Raw genomic sequence first — 15804 nt, forward strand, 5'->3', positions numbered from 1 at the left:
AATAAAAAATAAGGTCATAAAAGGTAAGTTTTTACACCACGAATACATTCATCCTGCAGCAATAATGTAACAAAATACACTAGGGGGAGAACGCAATACATTATAAAATGTTCTAGAAATTGACAGTGCTTGCAGTTTTAATTGTCATTTGTTTGCATCTCCTTTTTAAAAACACATTTTACCAAGGTTTGGTGCAATGAGGTTATGTGACGTCATTCGGTATAACCAATACTGCGTCATAACATATCCATTCTTATGAAGAAAATGCTAAAAATGCTGCATGCTGACATAGGCCTGTTTTCACTCTGACTTTACATGCATTAAATATTTAATTCCCAACTAAGTGTGCATATGTATTTTACTTATGGGATATTAAATAAACTGTATGATTGTTCAAAAAAAAAAAAAAAAAAGTTTCGAAAGAGTGTTGCCTAATGTGTTTTATTATGTTCACAATTGTAACCGATAGGATACACTCAAAAATCGCTCGATAACGCCCAAGTTGCAAACAATAAAGTAACATAATTGAATATTTTTTAACTATAATGGGAAAAGGTGAAAGATACAATGCTCTTAGTTTTACAGTATTAGGTAACACCTTATTTTACTGTCTTACAGATGTTACATACTGTAGCAATAACAGTATATATATATATATATATATATATATATATATATATATATATATATGCAACTAACCCTAAACCAAACCCTACCCTATAAGTACATGTTGTTAATTAATATTGCTCAATTAAATGTATAATTACACTGTAAAAAGGACACTTTAAAACAAGTTGTAACCCTGATTCCAAATTGACCTGACATGTTCTGACTTCTGAGAGATCTGAACTTTTATTTACAGTTGACAACTCTGCGTAAAATACATAAATTCTTTCTTCAAACTCATAAGTTTGGTCAGAAATGGGATTAATAATAGCCTATTAGGCCTATCGCATCACATATGACATTGATAATTCTAAAGAATAATAAAATAGGCCTATGTAAATGCATAAATTTTATATGTATTTGCTTATTATTATAGTGTTCAATATAATATAATAATCAGCTAAATATATTATTATAGTGTTCCTGTAATGCATAACAAGTGCATAACACTAGAGGACTTCATCTCCCAGCATTCATGGCGCTCACAGTCAAAAATCCGCAGCCAAAACACATGCAGTCTATAGAAACGCTCTTCCGAGAAGGCGTTATAGTGAAGTATCGTGTTTTTATGACATTATACTACTTTCTTTCTTCCAGAATCCTTATTTTAAAACACTGCGACAAAGCTTGACATCTACGGGGCAGACTGTTGGCTGAACCCTATATTAAACCGCATCGATACCTCTCAGGACAAGGAGGAGGAGGCGGGTCCAAGCGCAAAACACGGCCACACGGAGCTTATAGCGCACAGGATGGGATGATTCTCTGAGACTGAGACCAAAAGGGTCGGAGTAAATCAATGAATTCCCAATGCGGAGGATTTTCTCCGGAAGATAACGGTTACAGCATCGCGTAATGCTCCATGCGGAGAGGTCGATGAATGTCTGCGCACGCGAATAACGGCAGTTTGGCTGAAAAGCAATGGCAACCGGTCACGACCCGTGGTAAGTTAAGATTAATTAGTTTAAGTTAGTGGCCGGTTTGCTGTTGTTGTTTATGACTTGAATGACTGTCCAGAACTACATTTTACCATAGTCTGTTATTACTAAAAACAAATTCAATACGATATTTAACCAGTTAGCCTACATGTATTCCTATCTAATGAGAATTCTCACTAGATAGTGTGCATGGTACATATTATGCCCCACCCTAGCACACAAATACATGATACAGTCAGTGACCCAGTGGGACTTTCATTGGTTGCCTGACAACAGGTCAAAATCTAAAACTAGAGATGTGTGTCATTGTGTTCATGTACTTTAGTAAAATGTCATAATCTGTCAGCTGGGCAAAATACTTATCCCTCAAAGCCCTGGCTTTTAGAAGACAGACTGATGTGTACATTTGGATACAGCTCAAACTCGATAGCCCCTAATAGGTGTAATTTGATTTTTAACTGCAGAGGTGACGTGGCAGGATCCAAGCATTTCTATTAGTGTTTGTTGTGCTTGAAAGTATCATCATCAGCCAAGGCCATAAAAAACAAAATCACCCAAGAAGACAAAGCCTTGCTTTTCTTTGAAAGAACAAAAATAAAGAGATCTTTGTAATTTTGTGTTGTTTGCTCAGACCCCCTTTGCCTTAACTCTTGACCCCACAATAATAGGACTTTAACTGGAATGAAAACAAATACAGAAAATGTGTAATTATTTCTTTAGTATTATTAATATGACACTCTGATGGATCTATCCAGGTTGCATTTCATTTAAAAAATTAAGGATCATTAACATTTTTGCATTGTAACATTGACTTTATGATTCTCATTAGATTCTTATTAATGTTTTATAATGTATAAGTTAAAAATACTGTAATAGTCACCATGAACTATGTATACAAAGTAATACGCTCTATCTACTCAAGAAAATTGTGGCAACGGATTACAAGCAATATTATTAATTAAATTCAATATATATGAATTGAGTTAGAATTAGCCAAATTAATTCCTTAAAAGTCAAATATTTAAAATTTGTAAAATTAGCAAACTCCATTACAAAAACTACAAACTGACATAAAAAGCAAAGAGTCAAACTGGCCAACTAAATTGAACACTGATCGCCATAACGGTAACCAAACATTTCTTAATTCATCTTTGATGTCTGTTATTCAGATATTTTTGTTTAAATTTTTCTTTGATTTTATTCATTTCAAATGCTTGACATTTAAGGAATTAATTTGATTAATTCTAACTCAGTTCTATTTGTTGAATATAATTAATAATATTGCTTGTTATCTGTTGCAAATTTTTGTGGAGTAGATATAACGTATTACTTTTTATGATATATAACTAATTTATACTTGAAATATATTTTTTTCCCCACATTGCTATAATGAAAAAAAAAAATATATATATATATATATTTATATATATATATTGCTTATTTTTTGCATTACATTAATGAGAATTTGGGGGAAATGCACTTTATTTTCATAAAGACTATATCACACTGCACAATAAAAATAACAACAATTGTATAACAAGAAAAAAATAATTTCTTTTTCATTTTTTCTTTGATTTTGAGGTAAAATATGACCTGAACATGAAAGGTTTAGTGAGATTCAAGACTGTGAATAGTTATGGGTAACAATTTTCCTTCATGATTTTAGGTTGCCATGGGTGATAGTCTGTCACGACTATCTAGGCAAGAGGGTCTTCCAGGTTCCCCCATCCACAGTGATCAGGTACATCAAGACCCTGATCTATCAAGAAACAGACTATCCTGTATCTCAGCAGCAGCTGTTTCACAATGGAAAACTGGTGAGTTGAAAACTTTTGTAAAATGATTGTTTATATTTCTCCAAATGAGGAGCTTCACTTGTCATCGCCTTCCCCATGTGATCACAATTAACCCCATGAAATACACAGGTTTATAATGCACCCAAAGAAACTGATTTAGAAACTGGGCAGAGGCCAGATTGTGTAAATGTGCTCCATTGTGCTGTAATCTGTGTGCAGCCCAGGGTAAGAGCTCATGCTAGTTCCCAGTGTTTTGCAGTCCAAATCCACAGCAATGTTTGTGCATTTCCACTGCACTGATCACAATACAACTGCACATATAAATAAAATCTATTAGCATTTACTTTTATGTTGTGCTTTCTACTTTTGCAATCACATGAATGTCTATTTGTGATGAAACATTTGGAATGAAACATATTAGATTTTTAATGGATTGGAGTTTTCCTAATCTAGATTGAACTGCTGTGTGGTATTTTAGGGATGTCTGTGTGTTTGTTAAGTTGCAATTGCAATTTTAGTGTGCAGTTTCCCACCTTGCTGGCTGGTTTTGAGTGATAGGTTGTGGAGGATGAATCAAAGTACTGTAGTCTGTAATATTTCACTGTACAGCATCATTCCATCATTCCAGGCCCCTTTTGGCCTTTAAAATGCCCAGATTGCACTTGATTGCACCGTGCATCTGGATATATGCGATGTTATAATGCTCATTTGATCATCTGCTGATATAATAAAACACATTATTTTTATATCACAAAATACTACTAATAAATAATATTATTTTAATATGACAAAAAGAATATGTGAAGAAAGCAGAGTGTCCATCCTATGTGTTCAAGAATACAAAATAGTCACTTCTGATGGAAAATAAACTGTAGCCTCTGGAGAAACTAAAACGGTTTATAGTGCAGGCAAGATGGATTTTAATATCAGCCGTTAAATTTTATTAATAAACAAAACAAAAAAAGAATAATTGAAAATACAGGAAATGTATAAATACAAAATTAACCACAAAACTATTCATAAGGGTCCATTTTTCAAAATTTGAGATTTATACATCATCCAAAAACTGAATAAATTTATTTCTATTGATGTATGGTTTGTTATGATATTTGAAAATCTGGAATCTGAAAAAAATCAAAATATTGAGAAAATCGCTTTTAGGTTGTCCAAATGAAGTCCTTAGCAATGCATATCCACTCACAAAAATAAATTTTAGATATATTTACAGTAGGAAATTTACAAAATATCTTCATGGAACATGATCTTTACTTAATATCCTAATGATTTTTGGCATAAAAGAAAAAAAACAGTGTATTGTGTATTGCTACAAATATACCCGTGTGACTTATGATTGGTTTGTGGTCCAGGGTCACATATAGGACAGTGAACAGAACTAAACTCAGGGCTTAAATACACAAGATAATGACAAACTTAACCAGAACCAGGTGTGCAACATAATTTGTAACCATGGCAACCAGTGAAGAGCCAGGAAAATGGGGAACAAAGGGGCAGAACACAGGAAAACAAGGTGATACATTACAAACTAAAAGCCAGTAAAACAGAACATAAACCTGACAATATGTCTTACATTGTCAAACTTACATGAGATTTTGATGTGCAGAAAGGTATTTATCCAGTAAATGAATAAAAAAAATAAATTCTGGATGTTTTTGAAATATTCTTTCACATCTTGTTATTTCCATCCCACATTTTTATGATATCCCAAAATTCCCCTAAAAACACGTGGTTTGAAACCCATTTAATGATTTAATGTAAGTGGCGCAACTGTTTAGTGAAATTTCCCCTTGGATTCCAAATATTTAGTAAAATATTGATCAGAAGATTAAATTTATTCTTTGGTTGCTGCAATCAGCAGCTTTATGCACAAGCCAAGTCAAAATAAATAGTTTTTCTTTTACTTTTCCTATGATCAGGTCAGGCCTCAGAGCCTTTCTCTTAGCTTGAAGCGGGAAGTGTCCCTGAATGATGGGAGCAGGTGGGAGATTATTCCTCTACCCTAAGTGTGTCAGACTCAGAAAATAGCCTGGAGAAAGACAGCCCTCAGATCTCAGCTAACATTCATACAACCCCAGAGGACCGGACCGTATAGTCCGGCCCACATTTATTTAGAAAATTTCCTATGCCAGTGTTATGGGCCAGTTGAGATGTACCTGCACATATAGTCTGATCTTGTGTGATCATAAACTATGTGATCGCTAATCTTGGCATCAGTCCAGCGTCTCTAATAAGTTTGGGAATTTTTTGCTTTTGGTCATTCTTCCTGGATGTGCCATGACAAGTTGGTTTCTTCCAAATGTCCTTCAAGGAATTCCATTTTTTCCCCACAAATCATCCAAGGAAGTTGAACTGCATGAAAATATGATACATTTGATTTTATTAATTGTTCTTATAGTTAGTTAACAGGCTAGTAATATATTATGTTTTCACAAATGATTTAAAGACAGCATTGAGTGTGTTTAGAACAAAAATCTGATCATTTCTTTACATGAGATTTAGAAATGTTCAGATATAACATTCACACAATGAATGACCCCTACTCCCTGCCTGAATTCATTGACTGATAGAAATGTACAATATTTCAGTAATGCTCATTATAGGGGCTATTTACTCGACACCAACTTTTTATGCATGTTGGCCGTTCAATGGTGTTTTTGGGCCTGAAAACAGAAACCGGTTTCAAAGTACAGGTTTTTAAAAAACATTATCATCTCAAATGTACTTGTACTTGACAAACAAAACAACAATGGTGGACTGTGTTTCAGCTGCTCAATACTGAGTTTTTTAAAACTTCTCCAGCAAAGTGTAGATTTACTGTTTGTATTCACCGCCCTGTAGAAGAATGCATATGTGCGCAGACGTGTAGTGTTTCTTTACAAAGTGACATCGCCACCTACTGGCCTGGCAGCATAATGCAGCATTTTTAGTTGTTTCAGTTGTTGTCTGTACACAAAATGTTTAGTATGGTCAATATAAACTAGGGCTGTCAAACGATTAATCGCGATTAATCACATACAAAATAAAAGTTTTAAGTTTGCCTAATATATGTTGGTGTACTGTGTGTAATTATTATATATATATAAATACAAACATATATTATATATAAATACAAATATTTTGTACATAACATATTTCTCTTAAATATATACATTAATTTGAGTGTCTTTATATATACATATTAATTACACACAGTACTCACACATATATCATGCAAAGTGAAACTTTTATTTTGTATGCGATTAATCGTGATTAATCGTTTGACAGCCCTAATATAAACATTTTTTTTGCGCTTAAAATAAGACTGTGGTTAGCAAGCAGGCTGGTTAATTCAATTAACTGGCATCTTTCAAACTCGCGACTATTCCACAAAAGTCTAAAATACAAAGCCCCGCACATGAGGAAAAAAAAAAATAGACATTGTGGCCACGAATTAAGAATTCATTCCTGTGAATTATTCATTTGTGCCTGCGTTATATTAATTTGATCCCTCATTTAGTTGAATCGTGACCACTTTGTACTAATTTGTTCCCTCTTTTTAGTTTAGTTTAATCTAAAAATTAGTACAATGTGGCTATTATTTACCTAAAATTAGGGAACAAATTAATACGTTGGGTTGGGGGAACAAATTCTTAGTTAATGGCAATGCAATTTTTTCCTGTATGTTATGTACGGGGCTCTGTACTATATAGCCTTTTGATTGATTTAACAATTGAATTAAGTTGTCCTTATTAAAGTGTAATTTTACATTTAATTTCACTTTGGTTTAAAAATTAGTTGCATGTAATTATGCATAATTTATTGTTATTACTACAGCAAGTACTGGAGCTCAGGGCTCTGATTCTTCAGGTAGTCCTTTCTTCTGGTCTCTGCATGCAATTGATCAGTGTGTGTTTGCAGAAGTGCTGATCAGTGTGTGTTTGCAAAAGCTGATTCCACCATGAATAGCTGAAGACAGCAGACTCTGTCTGAACTGGCACAATCTCAGCCTTGAATAATCAATCTCTTAATAAACTAAAAATGGTGGTATATCTCAGTGAATTATAGGTAAGCCATGTGGACACCTCAGTGCAGTTTAGAGAGGTGCATTGCAGGCTAAGAGTTTAATAGATGGAGGGTGAAAAGCTTGAGAAAGGAGTAATCCATATCCTAGTCTTTGTGATGTAATTGCTGCTCCTGGCGTCATGCTTCTGCACAGCTCTTCATCTCCGAGAGCTGAAATATTGCTTAAATAAAGGTCATTTAATCAAATTCATATGTGCCTATATCACTTATTGCTTATAGTCAGGCTTCGAGATTAAGCGGCTGTTTATACAACACCGTTTTTAACTAAAAACTCAACCTTTATTGTGCTTTGGCCATTCATTTACACAACATAAGCATTTTGGGTGTCTGAAAATGCAAACTTTTGAAAGTTTTTGAGAACGACACCTGAGAACGATCTCTGTGTAAATTACAAAAACGCAAATTTGTGAAAACGGCAAGGTCATGCGCATGCATATTATGAGTTAAGTCTATAGGCGCGTAGTTTTTCTCTACAAAGTGACACCGCCACCTACTGGCCTGGCAGCATAATACAGTGTTTTTAGTAGTTTTTGTAGATCCGTGTGAGTGGAGATCGTTGTCGTATGTCTGCAAAAAACGCAAACAAAAAGCTTTTCCAAAGCTTTACCCTAAGACAAACCCCTAACCATATTAAACTTATGTGCATAACTCATACCTCAATTTTTGTGGATTGTTTAGGAAAGTTGCTCTTTTAATTCTCTTTTTTGCCTAACAGATAACAAAAGGATAAGGTTTATATTGCAGGAGGGAACCAGGCCATAGACACCAGCAGATTATCAGTGAGATGGTGGGCTATTTTAGTTAGGGGCAGTAAGCAACTACCCAGACCACCCTAGCATTGTGGAAGTGACCTGCACCATTCCCATTTTCTGAATACATTGATATGAATTGGTTATCTTTAACTACATAAAATTTGTTTTTCCTTCTTGTATAGGTTCAGGATGGGGTTGAGATTAAAAGCTTGGTGCCCCACGGGAGCCATGAAGTAATCATGACGTTGCACGGACGAGGCCCGAGAGGAGGAGGTGAGACAGTTTAGTTGCAGGGACACTTTAATTATCAAGTGTGTCTGCTGTGCCGATGTTTTTGACATTCTCTCACATGAAAATCTGCAGGATGACATTTAAATACGTTTAAAAACACAGTATGGACAAAAATATGTGGTGACCCCTTTTAGTTAATGAGTTTGGCTGTTTAAGCTATGGCACCCATTACTAGACATCCGACCTTGACCAAAAAGCCTGTGGCCAGTTGCATGCTAGAACTAGTCTGACCAACTAGCAGTTTGTCAATGGGTAAACAGTCTTACTTTTCAGATTCAAATTAGACCAATCTGCTTTTTTTATGTAACGGACATTATGAACACTCTTAAAGAAAATAATTAGATGATTAATGTGTAATACTTGTCTAAGCAGTTTATGCAACTGGCCGCAGGTCTATAAAAATGAGTGACCTCACTAATGCAGATCCCTACAGCTGTTAGAGGAAAGCTTTTTCAGAAGAGTACAAGCTATTATTCACTGAAAATATGTCCTAGTTCCTCTTGGCAGGCTCATTAGAGAAGCAGAGATGTCTAATTTGTGATTGAATCCTTCGAGTTAGATGTTTTTAACAAAACAGTCAATCTAGTTAACAAAAGTCTGAATGATTTGTTCACAAATTCGAATTTATCTAGTTCTCAAGTTCAATTCACTGACTTAATAATGCAGTCAAAGCAGTTAACAGCCCATAGGATTTGAAGATTGTCAGTGAATATTGACATAAATTTTGCAAGCTTGTAAAGTCCACATTCATTGAACTGTAAAAATGATTCCAGATTTTTTCAGGTTTGGAAAGATATAATAATAAATGATGAAGGATCATTTCTTTTAGGGGTGAACTATCCCTTCAACAAGCATTTATTGGAGTGGTGTTCACATATCCACATTACTTTGGCTGTGTAGTTTTATAGTCTTGCATTAGGCCATGTGTCCACCAAAGTGTTTTTTAGCATATTTTTCCAATCTTTTTCAGGGGGATCGCCGCGTTTTTAAAATGGCAGCAGCGTGACGAGGCGCTCTATCAATTTCACGCTGAGTGCTCAGTGTTTTTTACTGGTGATTTTTACTGGTCGCAGAGAGTTGAATGTTCAACTTTGGGTAAAGCGCAGCGCTCATCACTGTCACTTTTTACCAGGCTTGGGAGGGTTACTTTAAAAATGTATTCTGTTACAATTACAAATTACTTCAGAAAAAAAGTATTCAGTAATGTAATCCAAGTACCACAAAATGAAAGTAATGTAATCTGATTACTTTTGGATTACTTCAAGGTTACACAAACACACACATACATATATATATATATATATATATGGGAGGGATCAACTTTACTATAAATAAATTGCATTTTTAAATTTAATTTTAATTATTTATTTTCAATTTCTGCAAGTTTTTAAATGTTACACGTTCCATACTTTTGAATGGGTCTCAACAATAAAAATATTGTAAAAATCTGATGAATTATCTATTGCAATATTATTATTGTTGTTGTTGTTTAGAGCTTAAAAATATAAAAAGTCAGATCATAAACAAACTGAACAAGCTCGGATCACACATTTCTGTTTTATGTTTATGCTTTAATTTTAATGCTTAGGAAATACTGTATAATCAAGCAGCGCTTAATATGGTGTTATTATGGCAAAATAACGATTTATTTAGTTTTAAATTAAACGAGTGTAATCCTGATAGTATCCCCCTTTTTTCAAAATGTAACTGTAATCTGATTACTACATTTTTTGACGTAACTGTAACGAATTAGTTACTGGATTTTTGTATCCTGATTACGTAACGCCATTACATGTATTCTGTTACTCCCCAACCCTGCTCTTTACCCATCTTTCCAATCACAGTGGAGGAGAGCCAGGAGAAAATACCACACCGACCAACTGTCACATTCCACTGGGACTATGGCAACAGAAGTCAACAAGAAGCACAACAACAGAACTAAATCACTGAAAATAAGAGCCAGAGCAAATACTTTACATTGTATCGACATTTTCATATTCAGAAACAAACTATCTGGGAAATCAGAAACATTTTCGTGGATATTTTATATATAGCACATATAGCGATTCGACTAAAAAAACGCTGCGTCACCGAATCATTCTGCAAGGCATTGTCAGAAGAGCTTTGGTGGACTCAAGGCCTTACTGTGTATAAAAGTTACTTATGCTGCGTTTCTCATCATTTGCTCTTTTGCAGGGAGGTTTGGTCAGACTACGCCACCTTTGGTTGATTTTCTGAAAGATATTTTGAGAAGATATCCAGAGGGTGGACAAATTCTAAAAGTATGAATATATAAAATGTAAAAATGTATGTATATGGTCGGTGTAAATGATTAAGTTAATGCATTTGTCATTATATTAATCCTCAAAAGTTTCCTGCTCCTCTATTATGGTTACTTAACCAGGATTTGCTTAGAAATCAGGCTTGTTCATGGAACAACCTTCAGAAAATGTTACAGCTTAATCATTTTGTTACCCCGGGAGAGTTTAAATCTCTGCTAAAAACTCTGCAACTGAGGAGTGTAACTGCTATTCATGAGCTGGATTTGAAGTATGTACTGAATCTGTAGTCCTTTTTATGAATTTCTTTGTGGATTTTTAAAATTTTGTTTTGTATTTTTACACAATGAGGCATTTTTGTAGTAAACATCACCTTGTACAAACTATGTACTTTTTTCAGAGGAAAAATACAGGTTTTCATATATTTAAGTCGTTACTTTTGAATCATAAGCGGTGTATGAGAATACATTTCAACAGCTGTATAATGTGTCCGTCATACAGGAGCTGATTCAGAATGCGGAGGATGCTGGGGCTACTGAGGTCAAGTTCATGTATGATGAGATGGAGTATGGAGTGGAATCACTGTGGTCACCTGATATGGCTCAGTATCAAGGTAATGCGAATATGCTGATCGATTGCAACATGTCTTTTCACATGTTCAGCATTATTCCTGGCAATATCCAATAAACAGAATGAGTAGTTAAAACAGGTTAATAACCTTGAAATGTATTGCCGTTTTTTTTTTTTTTTTACAGGAACAGCGTTGTATGTGTATAACGATGCCGTCTTTACCAGTGAAGACTGGAATGGTATTCAGGAGATTGCACGAAGTAGAAAAAGAGAGGACCCTCTTAAAGTGGGAAGATTTGGTATTGGATTTAACTCTGTCTACCACATAACAGGTGAGAAAAGTGTGCTATTATGATAGCTCATGCATAACATTAACGTTTATAAATATACATTTGGAAATGTATATTTTAGGTGGCTAATAACGTTTTTCATCTTTTACTTTCATTAGATCATTTTAAATGGTGCTGTGGTGTGACACATGAATGTTTAAAAATGCAAATTTTCTGTGTTGTCTGTCAATAAATGTCAGTTCATGAAAGCTGCATGCATAATAATAATCATAAATTAATTTGCAAAACTTGATTTGAAATAGCTTTAGATATCACGTCATATTGCAGAATTTTTCATTTAAAAAACACTTTTTTTTTTTTTTATGTCAGCAAATTAAATTATTTTTTCTAATTTGTGATGTGCAATTGAGCAGGGCAAGTGTATCCATAATTTTGTGTACCCATATATTTTTATATATGTGCATATGGTTATATAGTTCATTATATAATTAAATCTTAATGTTTTACTATTCTAAAAATGTTCCATCTTTTTGTAGATGTTCCTAGTATATTCAGTGGGGATCAAATTGCGATGCTGGACCCTCATCAGTTGTTGTTCGGAGTCCATGAGTCTGGCCAGTGCTGGAATTTGAAGTCTGATATAAAGGAAATAACCGAGCTTAACGATCAGTTTGCCCCTTATTTTGGCCTGCTCGGTAGCTCAGAGAAAACCATTAGAGATGGCAACTTTCCAGGAACACTCTTTCGTTTTCCACTCCGAATGAAACCCTCACAATTAAGTAATAATATTTACAATAAAGAGAAGGTTCTGGAGCTCTTTGAATCCTTCAAAGTTGATGCAGACACCGTGCTGCTCTTTCTAAAGAGCGTGCAGAAGGTCTCTCTGCATGTACGGGAATCAGATGGAACTGAGCGGATGCTTTTCCAAGTCACAGCAAGCGATAGCCAAGAAGATGATATGGAGCGTCCCAACTCTCTGAAGACCCTGGGCCAGGCTATAGATAGCTACAGTAATGGTGTCTTGAGCAGTTCGGTCACCTGCGCTACCTACCAACACTCCATTGAAGTGCGGGACGAAACTGCCAAAGAGACTCAGAAAACCACCTGGCTGGTGTGTAATGGTGTGGGAGGGCGAGGCATGTGCGGTGAACTGGATTCTCTTGCTGATGATCTGAAGTTCATCCCAACTATTGGTATTGCCTTGCCCCTCACCCTAATTGATGAGGACAAGGGGGCAACTTCTAGTTTCTCAGGACGTGCTTTCTGTTTTCTCCCATTGCCCCTTGGAGAAGAAAGTACGACAGGATTGCCAGTCCACGTTAGTGGTTTCTTCGGCCTGACGGACAACCGCAGGAGCATCAAATGGCGGGAGGTGGACCAGTGGAGGGACCCGGCGGCTCTTTGGAACGAGCTTCTCATAGTCACAGTCATCCCAAGGGCTTATTTCACACTCATTATGGAGACCATCAGACGAATCCAAACTAAGAAGGACCAAGATTTTCCCCTTTCCCCGAGAGGTATTTACGGAGCCTGGCCTGATCCAAACAGAATTCGACCTCGCTGGAAACCCATACTTGAACCCCTCTTCAATGACTTGCTTCAACAGCCAGTCATCTACTCGCTCAGCGGGAGCTGGGTCCAGGTGGATGAAACGGTGTTCTCAGACCTGGACTCCAGCATGGACACTACAGAGACCGTCATCAAATACCTCCAGAGCTCAGGGATGATGCTGGCTCAGGTTCCAGCCTACATCGATGCAGTACTTACAATGTTTGTCACAAAGCCAGGTAGCCTGAGGAGAGTGACACCTTCTTTTGTGCGTCAGACTCTGAGGAAATGTCGCCATAGAGGGTCCTCCAGCGAGAAGCTGCTCCTGCTAGAGTTTATCCTTAGCGATGCTTGCTACAATGACCTCATTGGACTGGAACTTCTGCCTTTGCAGGACGAGACATTTGCTGTGTTCTCCTCTTCTGTGAATGACAAAGATGCTGTCTACATCGCCTCACAGGAGTATCCAAGGTATGGGGACACATTTGTGTTGATCTACTTGGTATTGGTAATGTTTATTCTTAGAATTATTTCACTGCTATCTAAATGCTGTCAAATTTGGAATATGGAGTTGGAATTCGAATTTAATTGGCCACAATTGGATGTAGAATTTAAATTTGAATGACAAGTGGAGTAATTTCCTGAATTCCAACTCAGACACAACAAAACTCCAATAATTTTTAAAAATTGTCCATTTTTTCCCTTCATAATATAGGTGTTCGTTTTCAGATTTGAACATCATACAACATCAAAAACATCCAATTCATTGTCTTGCACAGCAATAAATACATAAACTTAAACTAAAAAAATTTAAAATAATAAATATTTGACCACTATAGAACTTGGAGCATAAAATATGATATATTTGACCCTGGACCACTAAACCAGTCATTAGTCGAATATTTGTAGCAATAGCCAACAATACATTGTATGGGTCAAAATTATCGATTTTTTTTTTTTTTTTTTATGTCAAAAATCATTAGGATATTAAGTAAAGATCATGTTCCATGAAGATAATTTCCTACTGTAAATATATCAAAAATTTATTTCTGTGAGTGGATATGCATTGCTAAGCACTTCATTTGGATAACTTTAAAGGCGATTTTCTCAATATTTTTTTGCACCCTGAGATTCCACATTTTCAAATAGTTGTATATCAGCCAAATATAGTCCTATCCTAACAAACCATACAAGTATTATTAAAAAAAAAAAAAAATTATCTGAAATAATTTGCATTGCAATTCAATTTCCCTACATTCAGATTCAAATTACTTTGTTTGCTACCTTAATTTCTTGTAAATAGAGTGCCTTATGCGATAAGTTTATTATTAATAGCTTGATTTTTCTTTGCAGGTCTCTTTATCCAGGACTGGAGGGAAGATTTGTCTTAGAAAGCATTGCCCCACATGTCATGACCAGCCTGAAAGAAGCAGCCAAAAGCAGAGGTAGACACCTGCAGCTCATAATGCCACTCTCATACTCTTATCCAGGATATATAGAGCATCTGCTCTCAGCTCCATTCTTCTGTTGTGAAACTTAATCTTGTTAATGCATAGTTTGCTGCAGGGAGTAACATTTTTTGGCTTCATTGCTTGCCATTACGGCTGTCAGATTTTTGAGTTACGTTTTTTTATGCTTAACCTAGTATATGCTGAAAAAAGATGAATGTCCATAAAATAAGCAGAACCTATAAATTCTGCCATTAGGCATCCTTTTTAGCTTGACTTAGAGAAGGACGTTTTCTCTTTAGTATTCCCACATGACTAAATACACAATTTTTAAGGATTAAAAATCTTTGTTTTTACATTTTTGTACGACTTTTGCTACAACTGGCCATAGGAAATGTCACTGATATAGACATTAAAATGATTGTTGACAGGAAACAGCTTCCTTCCTCTCTTTGTGTGACATTATAAGATTAGGGGCATTTACACAAGATGCATTCTTGCATTTGGCCTTTTGTTGTGTCTCAGTTTTTTCACATCTCTGGCCTCAAGTGTTGCATTTTTAAAGCGATAGTTCACCCAAAAATTCTCATGTTGTTCTATAGACACTTTCTTCTGCACATCACAAAAGGACATGCTTAGCAGAATGTTCTTGCAGCTTTTTCCCTACACACTGACATGTCCTGTGTTTAAGCCATTTTAGCATATAGATGCATCCTGTAACAATATTACCCATACTATTATTTAATATAATCATATATAGTAATTAATATTACATAAACATTATTGTTGTGTATACTATTTGAAGGTACTACTCCCTTAGATACTCTTTATATTTTTTATCTAAGACTACCTTCATTTATTTGTAAAAAGAGTGTCTCCCTCATTGTAGCCAATCATATTACTTTACTATACAGAGGTGGTATCTTAACTTATCTTGATAGTTACAGTGGACTAGCAGTATCAGCAAAATGCATTGCGATATATGATTTTATAGAATGTCATTATTTGCTTTATCATTTTTATTTATTTATTTTGACTCTATTTTTTCACATTTATCCTGATTTTTGCATTTGAATTCCAGTTCAACAATATCTTTGGGGTTGTTCTGGTAAGTGCACAATGTGTTGTCTAATGCCTGTAGAGCTG

At 35.2% G+C, this 15804-nt stretch overlaps 1 protein-coding gene across 3 annotated transcripts in view; it reads left to right on the top strand.

The window, feature by feature from the left end:
• The first annotated feature begins 1301 nt into the window (after window positions 1-1301).
• Window positions 1302-15804, top strand: part of sacs (sacsin molecular chaperone) — a 29520-nt gene continuing 15017 nt past the window's right edge. The window contains exons 1-9 of one of the 3 annotated variants that reach the window (XM_067366251.1): window positions 1302-1610; window positions 3271-3421; window positions 8415-8505; window positions 10720-10805; window positions 11304-11415; window positions 11558-11704; window positions 12199-13681; window positions 14564-14655; window positions 15740-15766. In XM_067366251.1, coding sequence (XP_067222352.1) covers window positions 1588-1610; window positions 3271-3421; window positions 8415-8505; window positions 10720-10805; window positions 11304-11415; window positions 11558-11704; window positions 12199-13681; window positions 14564-14655; window positions 15740-15766 — 2212 coding nt within the window. In that variant the 5' untranslated portion in view covers window positions 1302-1587. Of the gene's footprint in view, window positions 1611-3270; window positions 3422-8414; window positions 8506-9594; window positions 9619-10367; window positions 10806-11303; window positions 11416-11557; window positions 11705-12198; window positions 13682-14563; window positions 14656-15739; window positions 15767-15804 lie in introns of those variants that run through there. The other 2 variants (XM_067366252.1, XM_067366253.1) reach the window with 2 other exon arrangements.

Source organism: Chanodichthys erythropterus, chromosome 17 (genome assembly GCF_024489055.1).
Source record: "Chanodichthys erythropterus isolate Z2021 chromosome 17, ASM2448905v1, whole genome shotgun sequence".
Taxonomy (NCBI): domain Eukaryota; kingdom Metazoa; phylum Chordata; class Actinopteri; order Cypriniformes; family Xenocyprididae; genus Chanodichthys; species Chanodichthys erythropterus.